The 22,202-nt window shown below is 51.9% G+C and overlaps 5 protein-coding genes across 5 annotated transcripts; 1 reads left to right on the forward strand and 4 right to left on the reverse strand.

Annotated features, from left to right (window-relative positions):
• Positions 1-2,835: 2,835 nt before the first annotated feature.
• MAA_07403 (DUF718-domain-containing protein) lies at positions 2,836-3,338 on the reverse strand (the record flags this gene model as incomplete). The annotated part of the gene is made up of 2 exons (XM_007825401.1): positions 2,836-3,062; positions 3,122-3,338. The coding sequence occupies 2 exons, from the start codon at positions 3,336-3,338 to the stop codon at positions 2,836-2,838; spliced, it is 444 nt and encodes a 147-aa protein (XP_007823592.1).
• Positions 3,339-5,168: 1,830 nt separating this feature from the next.
• MAA_07402 (uncharacterized protein) lies at positions 5,169-6,266 on the reverse strand (the record flags this gene model as incomplete). Its single annotated transcript, XM_007825400.2, has 2 exons — positions 5,169-5,370; positions 5,440-6,266. The coding sequence occupies 2 exons, from the start codon at positions 6,264-6,266 to the stop codon at positions 5,169-5,171; spliced, it is 1,029 nt and encodes a 342-aa protein (XP_007823591.2).
• Positions 6,267-9,995: 3,729 nt separating this feature from the next.
• MAA_10949 (Ribonuclease III) lies at positions 9,996-10,703 on the reverse strand (the record flags this gene model as incomplete). Its single annotated transcript, XM_011412894.1, has 3 exons — positions 9,996-10,209; positions 10,260-10,389; positions 10,448-10,703. The coding sequence occupies 3 exons, from the start codon at positions 10,701-10,703 to the stop codon at positions 9,996-9,998; spliced, it is 600 nt and encodes a 199-aa protein (XP_011411196.1).
• A 1,562-nt stretch (positions 10,704-12,265) lies between these two features.
• Positions 12,266-13,496, reverse strand: MAA_07401 (uncharacterized protein; the record flags this gene model as incomplete). The annotated part of the gene is made up of 7 exons (XM_007825399.1): positions 12,266-12,366; positions 12,420-12,490; positions 12,553-12,626; positions 12,682-12,713; positions 12,766-13,231; positions 13,291-13,366; positions 13,417-13,496. The coding sequence occupies 7 exons, from the start codon at positions 13,494-13,496 to the stop codon at positions 12,266-12,268; spliced, it is 900 nt and encodes a 299-aa protein (XP_007823590.1).
• A 908-nt stretch (positions 13,497-14,404) lies between these two features.
• On the forward strand, positions 14,405-15,615 carry MAA_07400 (abscisic acid ABA receptor; the record flags this gene model as incomplete). The annotated part of the gene is made up of 2 exons (XM_007825398.2): positions 14,405-15,333; positions 15,393-15,615. The coding sequence occupies 2 exons, from the start codon at positions 14,405-14,407 to the stop codon at positions 15,613-15,615; spliced, it is 1,152 nt and encodes a 383-aa protein (XP_007823589.2).
• Positions 15,616-22,202: the final 6,587 nt, after the last annotated feature.

Raw genomic sequence — 22,202 nt, forward strand, 5'->3', positions numbered from 1 at the left:
ATTGACTCTCTGGATTGCATACCTGACACTGAGGCATTCCGACGATCCCCAACGCCAGAGACGAGATCGAAACACCTTCTCCATGCTGCCATTGATGTCATATGGCATGGCAGGACTGGCTCCTCCCATGATGCCAGTCCGTCCAAGAGCTGCTCGGCTGCTCAACTGAAAAATATTGTTCCAAGGAGAGTCCACTTGTCCGGGATGAGGCAACATGTCGCAGGGCATTTCCATTCATTAGCAATTCTTCTCATGCATTAGACACGAATGTCTCCAAAGTCAGTTCCAACTCTGAGGTACGGCACGACATCAATTTTGATACAGACATGAATTTTAGACGGAGCCTAGAAGGAGAATAGGATGAAGCGGGAGGCAAGGCAAGGCAAGGCCAGGCAATATTGCTGAAACGGGAATCTGGCATACATGCCCGGCTACTATAGAGGATTTGGCCGGGCCAGTATTGCCAGTTGGCCATAAAGCCGCCTGCTCCTTGACGCCTTATCCGAAACCTTGACTCACTAGAATGTCGACACGCCGGTCCATATTTCTCGGTGTCCAAGGTTGTCCATTCTCTACCAAACTCGTTCATCCGCCCCAGGTCACATCAGCCCTCGAATCCAGGCATCTCCAAAAGCAGGTACAGTCTCATTGCCTGCCAATGTTTCCCGGTGCTTGAATTTCTTTCACACACTCTCATTATTGATACCCTCACAAATTTTCTTTGTATCTCTGTGTAAAAACCTAGACATGGATAGCGCGGGGCATTTCTAGATACCAGCAAGCTATAGATGAATACGAACCAATGCATGCCCACCGCACTCTTTCCCTCTACACAAGGCGAGGCAACAGGCCAGGATAGCTGTGGCATAAGAAACAGTCATCTCCTGATGACTTTGTAGTTGTCAACCACCAGCCACCATTTCCATCCGCATTCCAGAGACTCACATGGGCCGCGGCGCCTACGACACGACCGGCGTGCCGAAGCCCATTGAGTTTGCCAGCTCTGACGACTAACCCGGTTGCTGCTGAAATCTCACGCCGCCAGCTGAAGCCCAATAGTCAAGACGGCAAACTGCCCAGCAGCCAGTCGATTAAAGTGGCGCCGTCGCCTGGAATGCGCTAGTCCACGAGGGGGAAATACAACCAGATTGACGGTTTTGCATGAATGTCCTCGGCTGTCGGGGTGTTGGAAATGGCAAATCTACGTCAGGTACGTTCAATCTTGCCCACGCGTACCTTGACCACCGTCCCAAGTCTACGCATGGAGTTTTCTCGTGGCGAATTCGTCTTGGTGTCGTGGTGTCTGATAGATAGATGCCCGCGACCGAGGCCCTTGCTTACAGTAAGTAAAGGTTACGACGCGGCCAGGCGTCTCGGGGTCCGGTCCGCTGCTATGCTATGCGTGCGTGCGTACGTCGTCTTCAAGGCTTGGGTCAAGTTGTTGTTGAGCACATGTGCAGCAGCCGGACGAGTGACAGCTGGTGGGTACCTGGGAGTCGCGGGGACACGATGCCGCCCGCAGTCGTGCCAGTCTGCTTGGCCTGCGCGTCAACCCGCGTGGCTGAGTCTCCGGCGTGAGCAAACGAGTTTGTGACAGCAGTGCCACGGCAATGACGGCAGCCTCCTGGTAGGGCTGGGTACGCGTATATTTTGCTGTGGTTTGGCCGTCAGCACGTTGTCAGCGCTTGGGTTCGCAGGGTCAGATTATAGATATTGCGGCCAGGTTTGGCCCCGTAGCTTTCAACGTTGCCGGATTTGCCGTGGCGCCGACCAGCCTTGGCGTGCGTGCTTGCAAGTCATCTCGGCGCATGTTACGGCAAGTACTCATCATCAAGCACAAAGGGGGAGGCGGCTCGGTGTCCTGGGGGAATCATTTTGAACGGCTAGGGCTTGGGGAACAGTCACGCGTCAATTGCACACGCAGTCGCAGAGACAGCCCTGGCTTTGCATTATCAGCACACGGGGTCAGCATTCATGGTCTCTACTAGGGATAGCACGCAGTACGTCATGGTTCTCTGGTTTGGATACGACCACCTGAGGTACTTGGTGTGGTTGATTGGGCCCTACCCTAGTGCCGTGTTTGCACGCGCATTTGCGTTTGAGGTCATAAAAACCGCAATAAAAAAAAATAACATATCTGATCCTTTACCCATAGAGGGCTACGTGAAAAAAAAACATACAAGTCCAAGCAGCATAAATTTACTATACCATGCTGTATTCTATATCCATCTTTTCATCTGTAGCTCAGTCCAATTTGTTGTCCATGGTGTGCCCGCCATCGAACTCACCTTGCCCTCCTCAATGTGACATATGTTAAAGGATAGAACTGCATAATAAATGCTCCTTCTGCATCCGATGGAGGGTCCTCCACTTTCGTCCAACGTAAAACACCGCCGCCCCCCCAAGTTCCAACTCATGAACAACACTGCGTAGTAATCGAGACAGAGGAAGCGATAAGAAGCAGTCACACAACACCCACGGGCGGGAGGGGGAACGCGGTTGATCTGTGGTACCTCAGGTGTGAGATGAGATGGCCATGGCACCGTTGGAGTCGCGCAATTGGATACCAGTCTGTAGACATACAACGAGGGTAGGAATCACAAGTCTGACATGGGCCCCGGCACATTTCCAACGTAAGTTGGGGAATACAGAGTAAATTTTTCACCAATGTCTAGGCCCTTTGCGAAACCGACGCATTTGAGCAAGGGCCTTGATCAGGACCACCTCGAGGGAGCAGCCATGGCAATGCCAGCCAATTCAAACTTCACAACACAATCTCAAAGAATCCAACCACCCGGCTCGCAGGACTGATTCGCTCCCCCATCCATCGGACATCTAGGCTTGATAAAACACCTCTTCCATTGGCTTCCACCAACTCGGCACGCCCGCCTCGGAGCTGACAGCCCCAGGCACAATGCTCTCCTGGAAACTGTCCGTCATCTTCCACCACTCGCGCACCTTGGGGTTCTCTGCCATGCGCTCCATGTCGCCCGCGTAGTCGTAGCCAATGTACTTGTAAGTGCCGAACAAGAGCCCGGTAATGTCGTCGTAAAAGATGCTGTCTGCGCCGTGTTAGAATCCGCCCCCGCGCTCGCTCAGAGCAACCGTAGTAGCCACTTACAGTCTTCGATCCCACACTGCTTAATCTGCTGGGCCACCTCGGGCCAGACAGCCGCGTGGCAAGCCTTGTACTGGTCCACGCACTCCTTCTTCAGCTTCACGACCTGCGCGAACCTCCGGCCAGGATTCTTCGTCCGTGTAGCTGACATGGCCCCGAGTGCAGACTCGTCCACAGAGGTTGATCGCGGGGTCTCAGTGGGAGACGGGGGTTTCCACATGGTGGCTTCTGAAGGGCGCTTGACAGGCTGGCAGGCTGGCGGGTTGACGGATGACAGCTTTGTGACGTAGCAGCCCCAGTAGTCTAGCGGCTTGCCTTGCCTGAATGAGACGTTCGCTGCTCTGATCTCAGCAAGTCTGCCCGCAAAGTAGGGAGCAGATGGGGCGGCCTGTGGATAAACAAGGCGAAAATGGACATGAGTGAGGGATCAAAGTTTGGGAGAGAGAAAAAAAAAATCTTCGAGCTGTCAGGACAGATGCAAGACCTAAATAAACCAGGTCCCAAGGTCTAAGGTCAAGATGGAAGGAACGCAGTCAGCCCGGCGCCACTTTCCCGTCGGGGATTTTCAAATTCGGCCCCCAATACTACTACTCAAGTACCCAGGTACTCAACCACCCAGGTAATAAAGTCTAAACTGCAGTACGGAGTGCATTCGGCGGAGTAATAAATACTCAAGTCAGAGCTTCGGGCTGCGAGCTGCGAGCTGCGAGCTGTGGGTTGCGGTTTGTGCGGGCATTTCATCTTCCCGTCCCTCCCAAGCTTTCTCAGACACAACAAAGTACCAGACTCCGTAACGTGTCTCCAGCCATGGGGGCACGAGTGCGCCACCCGCAGCAACAGCCATCACAACTCACAGACAAAGCCAATGCAAGCCAAATGTCGGACTTGTACTCGGTAGATACTACCCATCACAAACGACCGACCTCACCAGGCGGGCGAAGTGGTGGCACAGGATCCTAGTTCGTCGGACTCACCCTGCCATCTCGTCTACTCCGTACTCCGTAGATGCCACCTGTTTCACTCGGCGCCCAAGTATGTACATGTACGGTCAATCCTTCCCCCGCGCGGCTGCCAAGCTTAAACCCGAGGTGGTGGTCTGGTTGTTTTGCTTCCCGCGTCCTGGCTGCTAGCTTGCCGTGGAGCTTGCCGAGCAACAAAGACGCATGCACGGCTCCCGCTAATACATAAGCTTCCAACTTTGACCACGCACGACTTTGAGAGCGGGGGGGAGGTCTGGGTGATGGCATCACCATCCCGTCACCCCCGGCATCGTCTAGTACCAGACAGCTTACCAACCACCCCGTCACCACGCACTTCGGTACCGACACTTCCCACCCTAATCCGTTAAACCCGAAGACGCTGCTGACCTTGGCTAGCTCGACGTCCCCTCACCTTACTCATTCGGCCTGGCTGTTAATAATGAGAAACAAGGTGCAAATGGAGATTGGGTTTAAGCAACGACATGCAAATCCGGCCGCATGGCACTCGCATATCCCTCCCCATTGTTCACGATCCACCTTGGACCCCCGTCCATATGTGGCTGGGGTTTTATAACGATCCGAGCTGGGCATGAAACGCATTCAAGGGCAATAATGATGTGTCAGATTTACGTTCGAAAGAATTCAGCACATGGAGACATCATGTACGTGAAGAAGGAGCGTCGTATTGTGGGTATATAATGTAGAAACCAGGATAACAAACACGCCGAAATGATGTCAAGAAACTCCAATGATATGTTCCACCTAAAGGAGCGTAACGCAACGTATGCCGTCGCTCAAAGCCATCCGATGCAGTGCCAACCACTGCCACGCTGCTGGGCACGTCCTCGGACGTAGTCCAAACAAAAACGCCAATAAATCAATCCAGTACGGTATATCTATACACTTGGGTATTTCGAAGTCGTCCAACCCCCCAACTCAATTTTCAATGCCGTCGCCACCCACTCCGAGTGGATGTTGACTGCACTCCGAATAACCTGGGCCGGGCAGTCGAAAACCATGCCTGTCGCCATATCCATTTTCGACATATAGTTTGGGTTTTCCTAATTTTCTTAGTTCTTGGAGTCGTCGTACAGCGGCGGTGCCTCAGCTTCCTCCACCATCAGGCCAACTTTCTCTGACGTCATCGGCTCCTCACTGGCGGTTTGTACAGCTTGTCCTCTGCTATACGGGCACAAACCAAAACGGCCGTCTCTCTTGCCTCGGATAAACGATGTAAGTTGGAAAAATAAGCTACATACAGCCATGGCAAACCTATCGATGCATTAGTAAGGGTCGACCAACTGGAAAACAATTCAAGGGGCAAGGAGGGAGGGAACTGACAGAGCTACACCAACGCCAGCCGTGATACCCATAAGGACAGGCAAGAAGATCTGAGCAGCAACGTTGGTGACAAGGCGTCCCCATTCGTGCCGGTGCTTGCCACCAAAGTTCTGATGCGGGTGCTTATGGTGAGCCTCGGGCGCATCGTCAGACTCAGGCCGGATAGGGTAGCTCTCAAGGTATTCCTTGTTCTTGTCATGGTAAGGTCGGCGATGGCAGCCCTTGAATGGTTTGAAGCTCTTTAGGGCCTTGAAGACCTCCTCCATGACTTCCTTCGCGGTACAAGCCATCGAATTGCAACTAGATGATTTGGTCGATGTAGTGTCCACATCAGTAATGGCGATTTCGCCCGAAGGCGCCTTGACGAGCTTCACATTAACAACAGGGACGCTGTCAACAAATCGGTTTCCCACTTCGATGACCCGCAGTTCAACATCGAGAAGCTGAATGTAAGAATCCTGCTCCATAAATTCTGGTGCAACCGCTAAGCTGTATCCCAGTTTCTGCTTTGTTGATTCGCCATCCGTACTCTCAACAACGGCAGCCAGATCGCCATGCCAGGGATCGGCATTGGGGTAAACTTCGAATCCATTTAGTAATAGCCTCGTGTGATCGACCACGTCGAGGTTCAATTGCAAATGGCTGTTTTTGCCTTCACATTGCTTGCACGGAACAGAAACCTTGTGAGATTCTGCTGGAACTGGCAGTGACAATGGTCCAGCATGGATAGGGAGCGCTTTGAATATGTTCTCGTCCGCTTCGGAAAGCTCGGGGATGATGACGAATCCAGCGGCCGCGACCGCGAAGGCGAGCGGCGTAAGCTGCATTTTGAGGTAGCCGCAGTGCCTGCCTAGATGCGTTGGCAATGTGCAAGGTGAAAGAAAAAAAGTATAAAGCGGTAAAGAGCGGTTCTTTAGTGTCGTACAGCAGATATAGGAAGCAGGTTGTGGAGGGAAGAAGAGGAAGACCCGGCGTGGCGGTTGGGAATCAAGAGAATATGAAGCCAAAACGTATGGTGGACTCGCTCGTACCAGCCGACCCGTTTCCCGATGCGCCAATGCCGTTTGCCGTTGTAGCTGCTTGCGTAGGGCTCGTCTCGTTCATGCAGCTGCGCACTGTACGCAGTGGCACTGGAAGGTCCGGGACCGATTTGAGAGGCGAACAGGGAAGGAACTGCACTGAGAACCCCACCCTGCCGCTGGTCCCCATTCAAGCGCCCCTTCAAGCGCCGCCACACCATGGAGTTCTGGGGCTGTCGCATGACTGACTTGATTGCAAATACCACTTTCATGGCATTAATTACCCAGCTGCACGCGCCGTGTGTGGCCTTGATTGACCTGAATGTCATCTGGCGGCCATGTTGTCTGTGGCCATCACCAGCCTCCCTTATCCATGTCATTCCTGTCGGCTTCTTTTTTGTCTTTGGAACAAGTGTTTCTTCTTCCTCCGTGTGACGTCCTCAGGTCCTGTCTCCGGCTTCTACGGACCAGAGTGCTTGGCATTGCCGGCATGGCCCCACATCGCCGCAACATCGAATCCTGATTTGGCATTTCTGGTAGACACGTACTCCGTACCAGTCTCACTTTCCGTACAGTGCATGCTTGGCAGTCGACGGGCAGCCATAATCTCCGTATTCGTAACACCGTTTGTCAGGAAACCTGTCTCGCAAGTCTCTTAGAACAGCAGACACTCCAAACATGGCAAACCATGTGTGGTACGATTGTTGTTAGCGCCCTACAAGGTTAGCCTGTATTGCGTTTTGAACATATCATTTCACAGTACACATCTCCGTTTGAATCACTTTCAAGAGCCGACATCTATAACCAGCCAATCACCATCTGTATCTGTCAGGCACTCTGCAAAGAATAATGCAAGCGAAAAGTCATTCTGAGATAATACCATACATGCCACTTCGGTTTGCCAAGTTTCAAAAAAAAAAACAATAACCTTGCTGCAGCCACCTGCATTAAGAAATCCCCTTTCTCAACCACACACATGGTTCGTAGTTCCATATGAATAAACCAGTTTAACCGTATCTGTCAAGGGTTACCGAAGTGAACACAACAGGCTTTTATGGGTCGATCATATTGATTGACGAAGCAAAAGCTAAATCCCTTTTGTCAATGAGCACTACCTCTGCTCCATGGCAAGTATCCTTTTAATTTCTGGAACACTTCCCTTGCCCTCCTTGGCCAAATACCTCCCTCCACCACGCCAGCACCAAGCTGGGCGACGCTCTGGTGCCGATGAATCGGCGAATCACTGCCCCACGGAAAGTTTGGATTGCTGGGCAAGCTTGTTTCTGACTGCGGTCCTATCCTATCCGTGGGTCGAGGATGGTTCGAAATTCCCGGTCTTGGAGAATCTTCACCGCTTCTCACCAAAGTTGAAAATGTGGTGGGTGCAGGGTCAGGATCTATCTGTCCGTTAGCGAGGTCTCAGTTTGGGGCGAAAATTGGATAATCAGACCCTTACTTGATATTATATTGGACAAAGATGTTATTCCGGGGTCATTGGAGTTTGGTAGAGAAAGGCACCGAGTTACTGTCGCTGTGCCATTATCAAAGGTGGCACAACTGGCTGACATGCTACTGACGTCAAGGCTAGAAGATCCATTGACCATTGTGTCGGTGCAGATTGGCACTAACGTTACCGTCGTAACTTCAATACCAGAGTGATCGGTGTATGTAGCCGACGGCACAATTTCTGTTTCGGTCGTGTTTGGATACAGAGTTGTGCTCTTAACTACCGAAGGCACTTCAGGTTGACCCGATTCAGTTCCAGTAAAGGACGATGTATTTGTCGGCCAGAGTGTGATCTCACTTGGACTTAAAGTCTCAGATTGACTAGAAATGAATACACTATCGGTTAGCCTATTCGTTGTAAGGTTCACACCCTGGGTCCTACTCCATGAAAGTACTGTTGATTCAGTGGTAACGGTAATTTGTTTGAAGGACGACTCTGCTGTGGTTGCGTCCGGATCACCAGAGCTTGTTGGAGCTGGCAATCCAGTAGTTGAGTTAGTCCATCTAGGCGTGCTTGTGGAACTTGAGCCACCTGAACTGGTCACAAGGGGGCCGGTGAGTGTAGAAAGCGAAGACGAAGTGCCTGTGAAGACGGATGTGCCAGAACTACCGGACCCTCGGATAGTAGTAGCTCGCATGCTGCTAGATTGCTCACTTTGGCTAACCGTGGCGGTCGAGTTTGGTAGCACTCTAATTGTTGACGTCAACTTCCTAGTCAACGTCCTGGTGGAGGTTGCGTTCATGGTGTTCGTGGAGCTGATCCTGTGAAACCCAGAGGACGATGCAAGTGCGGATGAGTAAATGAGAGATGTAGAGTGTATTGTGTTGCTGTGTAGAGTTTGTTCAAGAGAAGTGGAATTTGATGGAATTGGAAATGGTGGCAACGTCTTTGTTGTCACATTAGAACCTGGATTGGTAGAGAGCAGAATTGAGCTTGGCTGATAGGTGAAACGAGTTCTTGAAGAGGTGATTCGAGGTCTGGACGTAGGAATCGAGTTACTATCCGTAGAGTTATGTTTAATAGGATGCGAAGGAAGGCTACTCCAAGCTATGCTCGTGATAGTTCTCGTCTGACCAACTGTTGTTGACCACGGGCTGTGATGACTGATATTGGAGGAAGTAGAAGTGGTATTTTGAAACGGGGGAAGTGTAGATTTCAGAGTAATCGTCTTTGTGGCCCAGGATGAGGTCTCTCCTGATACTTTCGTCGATTGTTGCGACCTGGTAGGGGAAACCACGGTACCCAAGACAGAGGAACTCATCCATGCGGAACCGGAGCTTCTATTGAGCGAGATGGTTGAATTGGATGGCACTGGAAATGGCGGACTTGGAGAACCCCTGGAAATAGTGACAATAGATCCTCCATGGGAAAAAAGACTAGTCTCTGTTGGACGGGGAATAGTGACCGAAAGAAACACAGTCGCGGTTGTAATACCTGTGACTAACGAGACGCTGCCTGGCCTTGATGAAACGGATCCTGGCAGAGAGGAGCCTTGTATGGCAACAGACGACGAAACAACCGTAGAACTACCAGTTGTACTATTAGCCCATGTGGAGGAAAAGTACGATTTGGTTCTTGGAACGCTATCAGTTTCTGTAGTTGACGCTATCGAAGAGCTAACAGAGCCCGAACTGGCCCGGTGGCTGTTCGTATGGGTCTCTTCAGCAGGAGTACTTCCAAATGATGCCGATTCAAGGACGGTGGTCACAGTTTCTTGAGAAGAAACGATGATCGTTGTTGTGATGAGCGATATTGAAGGCAACAGTGTTCCTTTGGACAGCGAATTCCATGATGAAGTTGATACGCCCCACGATGCGTTGATATTGCCACTTTGAGTGCTTGTAACTATCTGAGTGACTGTGGCGATGGAATAAGATGTTTCTGGAGTGGCAGAGTTTTCGTTTGTAGAACTCAAAGTTGCGGTAATCGGCAAATTTGAACTCTCAAATGACGCTGCGGAAGAGACTACTGAGTTGGTCACTGTCACCTTCTGAGTCACTGTTGCGGTTCCGAGGCTGCTAGATGTCCCTTCAGCGTTCGAGATCAAGGTATTGGTCTTTATGGCCGTGTCTGATGTCAACGTAGCTGTGACAGCAGATGTGTGACTCGAAAGGGAACTTGGGCTGGTCACGGATTCGGAGTTGGTTGCTCCGTCCTCGGTAGAAGACGAATGCTCCCATTCTGTGGAACTGGAAGAAGTCGAAGCCCCTGTCACTCCCAACGCCGAGCTTCTCACCCAGGAGTCTGATTCTGTCGATAATAGTGTCGACTCAGATGCCGATCCAGATGCCGACCCAGACTTGGTGCCTGCCGACCTGGTTACAGTTGAAGCGTAGGTCAATGTGGTGTATTTGTCACTTGTCGATGGAGGCTGGTCGGTGACGGTCAGAGCTTCTGGGCTGATGGTAGTCGCCGAAGTCAAAACTTTGAATTCCCGTATTGTTAGCATCATGTTTTGTTTTGCACTTTATGGAACACTCACAAGTAGAAGAACCCGAGCTGATGATCAAAGTTGCGGTCGAAGTTGAAGTCTCGTACTGGTATGGAGGCGGATATCCGTAACCATAGCTCGGTGGCCCATAATCCGGAGGTGAATCGCGAGGGCCAACACCAGAGAGATGACCAGGTTCAGGACGGGTTCCGTATTCAAAAGGATTGTCAAACGCCTGAGTGAAGGAAACTAGAAAACCTAGGATGAGGGCAGGGCCAAAGGCCACGAGTATCATTGGCAGCTTCATTGAGCAGACGGTGAGGGCAGGGAATGCTGTTTTACTAGAATGTAAGTTGCCAATGCCGTAGAAATCCCAGTTATTTAGGACAAAAAAGAGTGTCTGATTATCCAGGATTCTTCAAGAAATTAAAGAGTGTATACAGGACAGGTGAGTGCCAAGAAAGGTTCAACGAAAGAATAGGATCAATTTCGAAAGAAAGAAAGACGCGGTGTCTCCAAACCGTCTCGATATCTCAAGGGCTGAGGCTCGAAAGACTTGCGGATACAGGAGAAACCAAGGGTTGATAACAAAAAAAGGTAGGGCCGGGGCGCGAGAGGTGAAGATAACAAACTTGGACAAACGCGACGGCAGAGCCTTTTCATTAATGTCAAGTGTCGGCTTCACGCGAATCGTTTATGACAGCTGGCAGAGTCGTTTACGGCAGGCACGACTGGCGGTCCTGACCTCATAGACACAGAGCATAACAGCTGTCAATGGACTGATAAAAAAGTTTCCCATTCTCATTGGAATCACATCTGGACACATAATTTATGGACAAAACCCTGGCTCACGTCCTGTGCTTGCGCCTACAGTTGCTACTATGGGTGTTTGACGCATCTGGAGCAACATCGATTGTGGGACAAAACCATAGGCGACGTGCTTCTACGTGTCGAAGCAAACTCTTGATCGAAGGAAGCCGCCCCTTTTGACCATTTCAGCTCTGGGCTGCAGCGTATTACCGAATATCGACCATGTCAGCATTTGTTGCTCGACGTGCCTGTTGCACAATACAGCTCCTGTGCGACTCAATTACTTCTACGGCTACCTGTGAAGTGTCTAAAGACCTAGGTAGGTAGGTGTTTGATTGCTTGCTGAAGAAAAATCACTCTTAGAGACAACGGGGTATGCCTGCCGTTATTGATACGCATCCGTTGCTCATCGGCGGGACCTATCAAAGTGGAAATGAGTCGTGAAACGGTTCATAGCAGTTCGCCATCGCCAAGTACGCAGGCAGCCGTGGAACGGTTGCACAATCGATAATGTACCTGCAAACCATGCGCGGTCGAATCTACCCGTCGGTGTTCGCTTCGCTAGTTTCACAACATCTTCTGTTCCTAAGCCCCGGCCAGCATATCAAACGGTTTTCTAAGAATGGCGAGCCGGTCCAAAACGATGGGGTCGAGTTTGGTAAAACCGTCAATGTGAAAGGGTTTTGAATACATAGCCCTGGCGACTTGTGGTCAAACAAGTTGACGACCAACAGAAGTTGGGTCTCAGCGTCGTCGCAAATGGTGGCACCACAAGTAATCAGATGCCACAGCCGAATATCTGTTGAAACCGACACAGCCTGGATGCTATACTCGAGTTGACTTCTTTACGCCATAGATCTTTGTTGAATATCTATTTCTACGACCTGAACCACTTTACTCACGACCGTGGACCCCAGTGGCAAAATTCGTCCATCTCCAACAAACGAGCTAGCAGCTGCAAAGGGGGAGCTTGCCCTGCATTATGGACTATCACAAGCAACCGTGGCAAGTCTTGCTAATTCGACACCATGGATTAATTTACACTGTCGCACATCTCGGCTATTGGAGCTTCTTTGCCGCCTCTCGAAGAGTCGGTGCCGTTTCATCCGTCATGTTTGTGTTTAGTTCCTCGATATCTGCGGCCCACAATGCGGCCCCGACTGGTAGCTGTTAGCGTCAACGATGCATTAGAATGACTGTGGAATAGCATTACCAGTATTGGTGTAAGTAAAGAAGATGTTGGCAACGGGTACCATTTCCAGCAGAGTGGCCACGAAGCCGAATCTGGTGGTAATTGTATTAGAGGCTGGACTTGAGTTTCGTTGACGATGAGGTAATTTACTCACGCTGTGTAGGCGCCGGTATGTTTCTCTAACCAATCGCGCCGTTGAGAGGCCGACCAGTTCTTCAGCTGAAAGTACTGTTTCATGATGAGCCGAGACGACCGAAAAAACAAGACACACAGACAAACTTACGCGGCCATGAACTAGGGTCCCCCTGGTTCGAGCTACACAATTTGTTAGCCTGGAACTCTTATCCCCGGCAACGCGGTGCCATACCTTGAAGAAAGAGAAACATAGCTGTTCCAACCACAGGGATGAAATTGAGAGGTAAATACATGATGTATCGAATAATAGCCGTCGGACTAAATTTCGTAAATGGGCTCTTCAAGGTTTTCCCCAGCCTTTTCATGGGGTCACTTCCGGACTTGACCTCGCGGCCCTCACGGACCATGTTGATGGCATTTCTGGAGATGAGGGTGCCATCAAAGGTGTCGAGAATTGACTGTTGCAGGATCCAGTTCCTCGAAATCATGTTTGTGATGGTCGAGCTTTCATTCAATACAAGCAGGACTGTCGAAAAGACAGCCAGGGGACCACTGGTGAAGACAAGCACAGCAAGCTGTGGGAGGTAGGTAAAGGCAAACATGCCGCCAATTACACCCGCAGATAGGCTGAGATACGAGCCAATCTTGGAAGTGAACGGCTGCCAGAGGGATTTATGCGAAAGGAAGTAAATAACCCCCTGGGGAAAGATTAGCCATGATGTGTTGCCACAAAGGTAGACTTGGTAGACGGTCGTACCTTGATCGGATATAGATAGGCCTTGCTCTTGAGCGCTTGATATGCCACACCCTTGGCTTTGTTTAGATCCTCCTTACTAGGACCGGTAAGTCGGTGAACTTTTATGAAGGGTGCGGAACAGCTTACAGAATTCCCTGAGCCTTCTCGTTGACGGAGTTGGCGACACGGCTGCTTCTGGACTTGCCACTCTTGGAGTTGTCTGCCATTGTTATTTTTTTCACAGCTTATCCTAGCGCAGCACTAAAGAGAGTACAGTAAGTGAATGATGAGAGTGTAGCCACGTAGTGAAGGCAATCTAGGCAGATGGCGGAGCGTTGGTAGTTTGGCGTTGAAGTGTCGTGGTGTTTGCACCGGCAATGCGTCTTGTAGTAGTCTTGGAATAGTCGTAACGCACATGTGCATTCTGAGCTCATCGAGTCGGCGTCTATGTCGTCATACTGGGTTGCGTCGGTGCGCCAAAAAACAGGGACAGCCCTCTTCGGACTAGTGCCATCAGCTAGAGTCATTCCCTACTACGTAAGTACCTCGGTAGGTAGCTATCAGTCGCCTCGTCTACGTTGCGTTTGTGATTTTCACAAGAGATTTGCGATTGTAGCTGATGCACAATTCATGTCAATTGACAATGGCCAAATTCCGGGGTAAGCAGATAAGCGAACATGGCCCCATGTTATTCTTACATACCCGCCGGGGTCCGATTTCCCGGGGGACTCGAGGACGCCGCAGCTGTTCAACCACAGGCATGTACTCTACGCTTACAAACATTCTATTCCAACCAGCCGCGGACGAAACGAGGTCTGGGAAACGCAGCGATTCAACATTACTTTGAGCACAGCGCCTCGCAATATACGTCTATGGTGAGCGCAGACATTGGTGAACAGTTGTCAGTTTCGTGGCTCCCCCACACAGCTTATGTCTTCTTCAGGGCTTGAGGGGGGACGAGTTGAGGGGAAAGCCAGCCATGGTCCGGATGGAGGACACCTTGTGGCGTTGATATACACCACTGTATCAGCAGCGCTCAATCGAGAATGAGGACGAGAGAGAAAAAAACAACACATTTCATCCCTTCGCCACGCCTGGTTGAATTCGCTGCGCCTTTTGCAGGGCATTTCTCACCATGGCGCAGAGACATCTCCCTAATACGATGCCCCTACAGCCGCTGACGGCAGACACAACAGCCCTCCTCAGGCAGAGTCTAGAGGATATCGTGCAGCAAAACCCCCCTCTGGACGAGCACCAGGACAGCCTCTCCGGTCTCCTGTCCGGGCACACCGCCCTGGCGTACCTGTTTCTCCGAACGGCCCAGGAACACGCCGGCCTGCAGGTCCGCGGCCACGGGTGCAAGTACTGGGCGGAGCGGTACATGGCGGGCGACCGCGGCGCGCAGGAGATACAAGACAGGAACTGCGGCCTCGCGTGCGAGAAGCTGGCCTTTGAGGCCGTACGGGCCTGCGTCACCGGCAGCGAACGGGACGTGGCCGCGTTCCTCGACAACATCCCCGGGCTGGCGGCGCGCGAGAAGGCGTTCCCCAGCGAGATGCTGTACGGGCGTGCCGCGGTGCTGTACATGCTTCGCATGGTGAGGCGATTCGTCCCGAGCAGCGCGGGCCCCGTGGACGAGGCCATCGGCAGGATCTGCCAGAGGATTCTGGACACCAGGGACAGCAGCGAGGGCGACTGGCTGTGGCACGGGAAGCGATACTACGGCGCTCCCCACGGGGACGTCGGCATCATCACGCAACTCGTGCTGAGCGATCCTTCTCTGGCGCCCAGGCTGGCGGCCCGCCTGGGAGAGCTGCTCGACTTGCAGACCGAAGGTGGGAACTGGCCTTCCACAGCCGAGGCGAGGGAGCGCGCAGACAGGCTCGTGCAGTTTTGCCATGGCGCGCCCGGATTCATCTTTGCGCTGCAGTCCCTGAGGCCGTTCTACCCCATGCTCCGGGAGAGGATCGATGAGGCGATTGCAAAGGGGCGACGGGTTATCTGGGCTCGGGGCCTGCTTGTCAAGGAACCGTGCCTGTGCCATGGCCTGTTTGGGAACGGACTGTAAGTATAGCCAGCCAGCCGACCCTTTGTATCGTGTCGTGCGGCCGGCTGACCTGTAGAAACACCAGAGCTCTTCCCCGCGGGGAAAAACGAGACCATTTCCTGTCTCTCGCGACGCCGGATTCTCTGCAGAGACTGCGCAGCGACCATCCCGGCCTCTTCAGACACGGAAGTTGTGGCACGTCGTCGTCTCCCCTGTTTAGCTACTTGCCCAGCGCGGCGTGGACCTGGACCGTCTCCAACGAGGATGAGCCGCGCATCATTCTGTTCAATGATGTTTAGCCGCACACCGGAGTGCCCTTCCTGAGCCGCCGGAGGGAAAAGTAAACAAAAAATAAATAAACATTTCCATTATGTATTCATTCGTGTGGAGTTGGCGGCAAGCGTTCGAGTGGCATCATGGACGTGTGAACCCCGGAAAACAAACCTTGATATATGGGCGAATGGAACATGCTTATTTTCCAAAAAGGCTTGCTGCAACCGTCGAAGCCAGCCAAATGCTCTTAAGCGTCATAGTAACTTCAGACCTTTGGGTAGTGTATATGGGTGTTTGTGGCGTTTAGATGTCGCCGGTGCAAATACTACGACAGTAACTTTGATAAAACCTTGGATCGGTTAGTGCGGGAGCTTTGGCGGTTATCACGGCCGTCCAAACTGGCCAACGTTGTCGCCGCAACACCCGTAATAGCCATCCATTGGTTGGCTGGAGGCATCAATCTTTCCAAAGTTTTCCAAGCCCATCCCGCCAAGTCAGGACCCAATCGTGCGATCTATTTGTGCACCTTGGTCAACCCCACGGCCCCGTATCCGACAGATCGCGAGACTGGTTGTTCGATCTGCACACACAAGAATACCATTTGCCAGGGAAGAGAAGGATTTTTTTTTAGCTGTGGGGAGGAGAAGGGGCGTGTGTTGCGCTCTTGGCAAGTGGGTCCTGGCCCGTCTCCGTGTCCGATGGATGGGGGCGGGTTCCGGGACCTTTTTTTTTTTTCTTTTTTTCGCGCTTGTCAATGCCCACTCGTCCGGTCGCCACACCGTCTTCGCGACAAGCCTCCCGAGTCGGCGAACGGGTCCCGTGTTGCATGGCTCGATTCCCGCGAGTCATCATTGCTCTGATGTGCTTGGCAAACTCTACTTCCAGCGTTTGGCGCTTTGCCGCCATCATGCCCAGGCCATCTATTGTCTTGGTATGAGGGGAAAATGGGGGCCAGACCCCAAAGCCCGCTGAAGGGAATCGAGGATTCAGGGAGCATCTAAAGTAGGGTGCACAACCCCATCAAGCTGTCATGGTTTATTTTTGAAACAACTACACGCGTTACCAAAGTCAGAGGTTACAACGTTGGCCAACGTTACATCTCTGGAGTCAACCGCAAAGGATGCAAATCTGGCCACATGGAATACCGCGCTGTGCTGTTTTCAGACAATGTCATCGCTATGGTTGGTTTTAGTGTTGAACGATTTTGGTCGTAGCAAAATAAGACCACCAGGAGAATCTGACGATAATTTCCAGGCTGGAAAACAAGGAGTTCTAATGCTTGAAAGACAGCATGTAAGTTCATTGGAAGAACAAACCCCTGGCATGAAGCACGGCTGGGGCTCCTTGCATCTGTAGGCTCAGGTGCGCCAAACCATACGTGATGTCACTTCCGACGTAGCAAGTATGTATACGCATGAGCTATATCTTGCAAGAGGAACAGATAGCGATATACACTCCGATCACGGGCTCCAGCATTGAGACGTCATATGCCGGTAAATGAACCAACATTTCAGGCAAAGCAAGTCCTCGATGAGGAGGAAGGACGTTAGCGATTGGAGAGAATCACAAAGCATCAAAACCGCCGCTCGCCCACAATCTCCCCCTCTCCTCAAAGGTCGCAAGATAAAAGTTAGCATTGATTTGATCGATTTTTCATGGTCAAGTGCTCGGTTTAGTGGGCACCAGTTTGCGCACATCCGCGGAGGTTGACGGACAATTGCCGTGGTGACGGCACCACGCCATGTCCTGCAGAACAGCAATTGACCGTTTTGATTGGATCTAAAGGGATGCACAATGCTCTCTAGGAAAGCAATGCATGGTTGCAATTTCGACAACAATGGGAACCGGGTGTCGGCGTTTATTCTTAGAGCCACATGATGTCGGCATGAAGCGAGAATGGAGATATTAATCGGGGGATCCGACCGCAGGCAGGAAACGTAAGGGAGGGGGGAGGGGTGAATCAGGAGATGGGAGAGCTAATGTAGAAAGACATTGTTTACATGCAGGAGAAGGAATATAGAAGAAACCAAATCATGATACAATGGATCGGCCTGCGTTTCCAGCAGGGGAACGAGGCCGACCGTGGTTCAACCACCGTGTCGGGGTGGAAACGGGGAACTTGGCCATGTGCCATCGGACTTAGACGGCGAATATCCAGATACTTGGGAGGTACAGTAATTGTACAAAACCCGTACTCCGTACAGCTTATGTGAATTGAGCCTGAGGGATTTCTGGAACCCGGCTTCTTCCTAGTTTGAGGTCGTTGCGGTAGCTCGACAGCCCTGTGATGCCCCTGGGGGGCGGGCGCTTGGAGGTCATGCGACACGGACGGGCACACGGAAATGACATGCTGTATGACGTGAAGGGCGAGAGGATATCTGTGTATGTCGCTGGCTGAGTGAGCCTCCTCAGCCAGAAATTTCCATGGCACAAATTGTGCGTTGCGGTCTTGTCTCGGTGCCGACCTCAGCGACTTTGGCCCGGAAAACCAGGTCCCGTCATTGGCTGCACGGGTCGCAGCAAGGCTTGCCGTCGAGTCGTGGACCTCCATTGAAAAGGCAAAATATGTTGGCTGCCGCCTGGCTTGAACATCTGGGTGCTTGGTCAATGAGGCGGCGGACGGAGCCCATCCATCGGAGCCCGAACCACCGGCCACCCGCGAAACGGCCAACTTGTTGGTTGTTTCCTTATCCGTACCTGGCTTCCATTGGCGTTTTATCCCTCGGGCTTGGACCCTGATCGTCGGGGGCAATCGCCAAAGACATCACCACCACAGGTCCAAGGGTTTGTGGCACGCACGCATCAAGTCGAGTTGACTAAGCGCAGAGCCTGAGGTCAATGGACGTGGCCCGCTTCAGCTCATGCACAGTTCTGATTGACCCTCGTGAATACCGATCTCGACATGTCGGGCGCAGCTAGGGTTCACAACACTAATAAGGACTCGGCGGAGAAAACGGACAATCCTAAGCGGAACCGAGTTGGCTCTAAGCGGGTTTCGCAGTTGTAACCACCCACATGGTGGTGTGTCTTTGCCAGCATAGTGACGTCTGGGGAATTAACCGCATCGAGTATGTATTCCTGTAGCCCACAATCATTCAATTTTGAAGCTTCTAGAAGTTCGGTCGAAGTTCGGTGACCATGTTTGCAGCGATTGTGGCCGGCAGTTGAGCTGGGAATCTGCAAGGAAAGTGGGTTTTGTGTTCATGGTGGCTCAATACCATAACGCCAAATATTTTTTTTCCTTTTCCATGAAACAAAATAAGCCAAGTTGCGTCAAAGTTGCAGAGCACACCCCCTCCACGGAAGCGAGTGAGCGAATTGGAAACATGATGGCATTTTCGTGAGGAAGATTTCGACTGGCTGACGGGGTCAAAAAAGTTCTGGTCTCAGGTGCTCCATAGAAGAGTATTCCAGCTCCACAAGGAAGGCGAGGGCCGAGACCTTGGGTGGGGCGCCTGCCATTTTTTTCGGCTTCGTCATAGCCTGTCATCTCTTACTCTTACCATGGCACAAGCAGGATGACAAACGATTTACCCCGTGCAACCTACTCCGTGATCCACTCACCATCACCACTCATCCCGCCGTGATCTTTGGCAGCAATATCGAAGACTGTGCTTGGCGTAAGGGGTCGACGTCGATTCCAACAGCAGCCTTGCATGCAGCCTGCCATTCACTGGGCAAGGCGTCGCCTAGTGCGAAGAAGATACAAAACTGCATCAAGGACAGAGTACTGGATGGACCCATGTGGCGGCAGGGCGTACTGTGTGGACTCAAACGTTATTATTCCCATTGATTGAGCTGCTATTCCCGCCCGCAGTGCCGTCCAGCCGGATTGCCGATCACATCATCACAGACCATACACGCCATTCAAGTTTCGTTACACAGACGTTTTATTTCTTTGCAACGGCCACTAGGCCCTTACAGCACGAGGAAAGAAATTGTATGTCAGAGTGACTGCGAATGTTTTCTCCAAGTATCATCGACAGCTCGCCAAGGCATTCCAGCTCATCTCTCCCACGGCAAGCTTCGTTTCAAAAAAAAAAAAAAAAAAAGCTTAAGTGCTCTCCATTGTTCGTGCGGTGGTAAAGAGAGAAGCAGGGATACTTCACACCTCATGCAGTCAGCTCTTGCACTCTCATTGGCGACTTCGGATAGCTACGACCTCGAATCGAACCAGTAGACTTTTTTCTTAGTGGAAATGATTGAAGGCAATTCAAGTCAGTGTTGTATTTATCGGAGCGAGGTCGGCATGCGCCCCCCCAACGGCAGCCCTACAGAACCTTTGACACTATCTCGAACACACAAAGAAAATGACGAACCATGTCGGGAGGCTAACGCCAGCCTCGGCGAGTCGCAGAGAACCTTGAGCAATTGGTCGCCCATGATTAATGCCGATTCCGCCATTGGGGGGGGTGTATAGACAAGAGATACCTGCGTGTTGACTTCTGGACGGGTTACGCGATGAGGCGCACACTACGGATTTGCCCACCGGCGATTTGATTCCCGGAATACTCGACTGAACATCGTTTCGATCATCAATGATTCACTGATTAGAGCGAGGCGCCGACGGGGCGCCAACTGATTTGCGGCAGGCTCTAAAACTGGGAATGATTACCGCATCCTCGGCAACCACCCATTGTGTGAAAAGAACCTGCCCCCTGGGCTCAGCTCGCACCATGTTGTTGATGAATTTCTGCATGATATAATCAATGGCCGAGGGCTTCATATCAAGGGCGAAATGGCAACAAGGCGCTGTCCCGCGGACTTTGATTGAGTCGGCGTCGGTTGTAAGAAATCTCCGGACTCCACCAACTGCATCCATCATGTATCGAACACCCACCCACCCGGGAGGAGAGGGCCATGTACATTAAGTCCGTGGATTGTCAAGCCACGGCGTTTGAGGTGCGAGCGGACCACTGGTAGCACGCTAAGGCTTGTCATTTCATGCACTCGTGGCTCAATCTCTTGGGTTTCCCTGTAACTCACAGCAGAAGTAGCGGTAGACACTTGACTTGTTCGCCCACAAGGGGTCATTCGACCCGCCAACCGCACAAAGACGCCGGACAAGGAAGGACTACAACTCTCTCCGCAATACTTCCTTGATTGTAGTTCTCTCGCAGCTCGGACCCAGAAGAGAGGAGTTCAATCACCGGGTCAGAAGGAGAGGAGGGCAAAGGAACAACGACAGGCCAGAGGTAACGCTGGTGATGTTCGCATCGGTACTCTGCGTGAGAAGCGTCCTCCAAGCCAGCAATCAATCAACATAAGGTGCTTACCTAGGTACTCAGTACCCAGCCACATGTGCTTGTCTAGTTAGGTATGTAAGCCGTCGCGAAGGATTACCAATTCGTTACCCAAGCTTAGTTACCTCGACCACTGCCTATGAGTGGCTCATACTAGACTGGTCTGGCTTCGGACCCGGCGAAGTGGGAAGACCACACAGACGGACGAGACGAGACGAGGGGATTGGCGTTTCTGTGGCTCCGTGAAGAGCATAACGACGAGAGATAGCCAACCCAAGTGCTGACCTGGTTGGTTGGTCATGCTCGACTGTCGCCAAAATGCCCACCGGCACGGCACTGACAACCGCACGATTACAATGCACCTCGATGGCCAAACGTGGTCCTGAGGTTCTGCTGGGGCGTCCAAACAGAAACCTCATCATCTCCTCTCCACAGGCGCCCCCTCCTTTTCAAAGTTCCAAAGTTTCTCAAGTTGCGTTGTAGTAGCTCTGGCTGCACGAACGGCATGTGGAATCCTAGCTTTGTGTGCGACCCGGCCATATGCAACAACCTGGGGCCTGGGAAGAGAAACAAGAATTCATCCGTAGAAAGGCCCGGCATCTGTTCGTGACGGTCCTGTTTCTCACTGCCAAGAGGCTTGCCTAAGTTGAAATACGCCCTAGGGAAGGACTTGAAGCTGTTTCTGGTTGCTAAGGTTTAATGCCCGTCGCCATGGCAGGGCCGTCGAAACCTTGCCGGGGTCGTTGTGTTGCAATGTGATACTTTTAGACGTCGCCTTTTGACTAGCGACGACGGGGCGGTCGTCGTTCGTGGGGGGAGTCGTTTTCATCGTTCCATGATGAAACAAAACTGAGATAGGGTTCCAATACGGTCTGTGATGTATCATAAAGCTTGTGGGGTTGGTGAAAATTAGATGAGGAATGCGGGCTTGCAACACTTGAACAGACGGTCCTGGCATTAGTCCAAAATACGCAATGGAGCTTCTTATCAATGTCTGTCGATGACGAGAGCATGCGGCCGGTAGCCACATGTAAGAGGTCAACTACGGTAGCAGCACCATTTTCTATGCTACCAGACAGATTTGCGACTCAGGCCATAGGGCACGACAATGGCATCGGCGTTGTGGCGGCACGATCAGGGGAGTATTATACGATGGGCAACTTTGGGCTATCGACGGAGTTGCGACGCGGCAAATCAGGAGAGGCATGGCTTGGCTATGCCAACGTGCTAGGCGTGGTGTAGCGGCATCTGGATATCGTCCCTCCATGTCGCTACGAGTACCAGGGTGGCCTTGGTTATCAACTTATCATGCACTCCGCGGGACGGACAAGGCCACGGCCACAGCCAACGGAATTTAAACGTTTACACTG

Source organism: Metarhizium robertsii (assembly GCF_000187425.2).
Source record: "Metarhizium robertsii ARSEF 23 chromosome Unknown MAA_Scf_3, whole genome shotgun sequence".
In the NCBI taxonomy this organism is placed as follows: Eukaryota; Fungi; Ascomycota; class Sordariomycetes; order Hypocreales; family Clavicipitaceae; genus Metarhizium; species Metarhizium robertsii.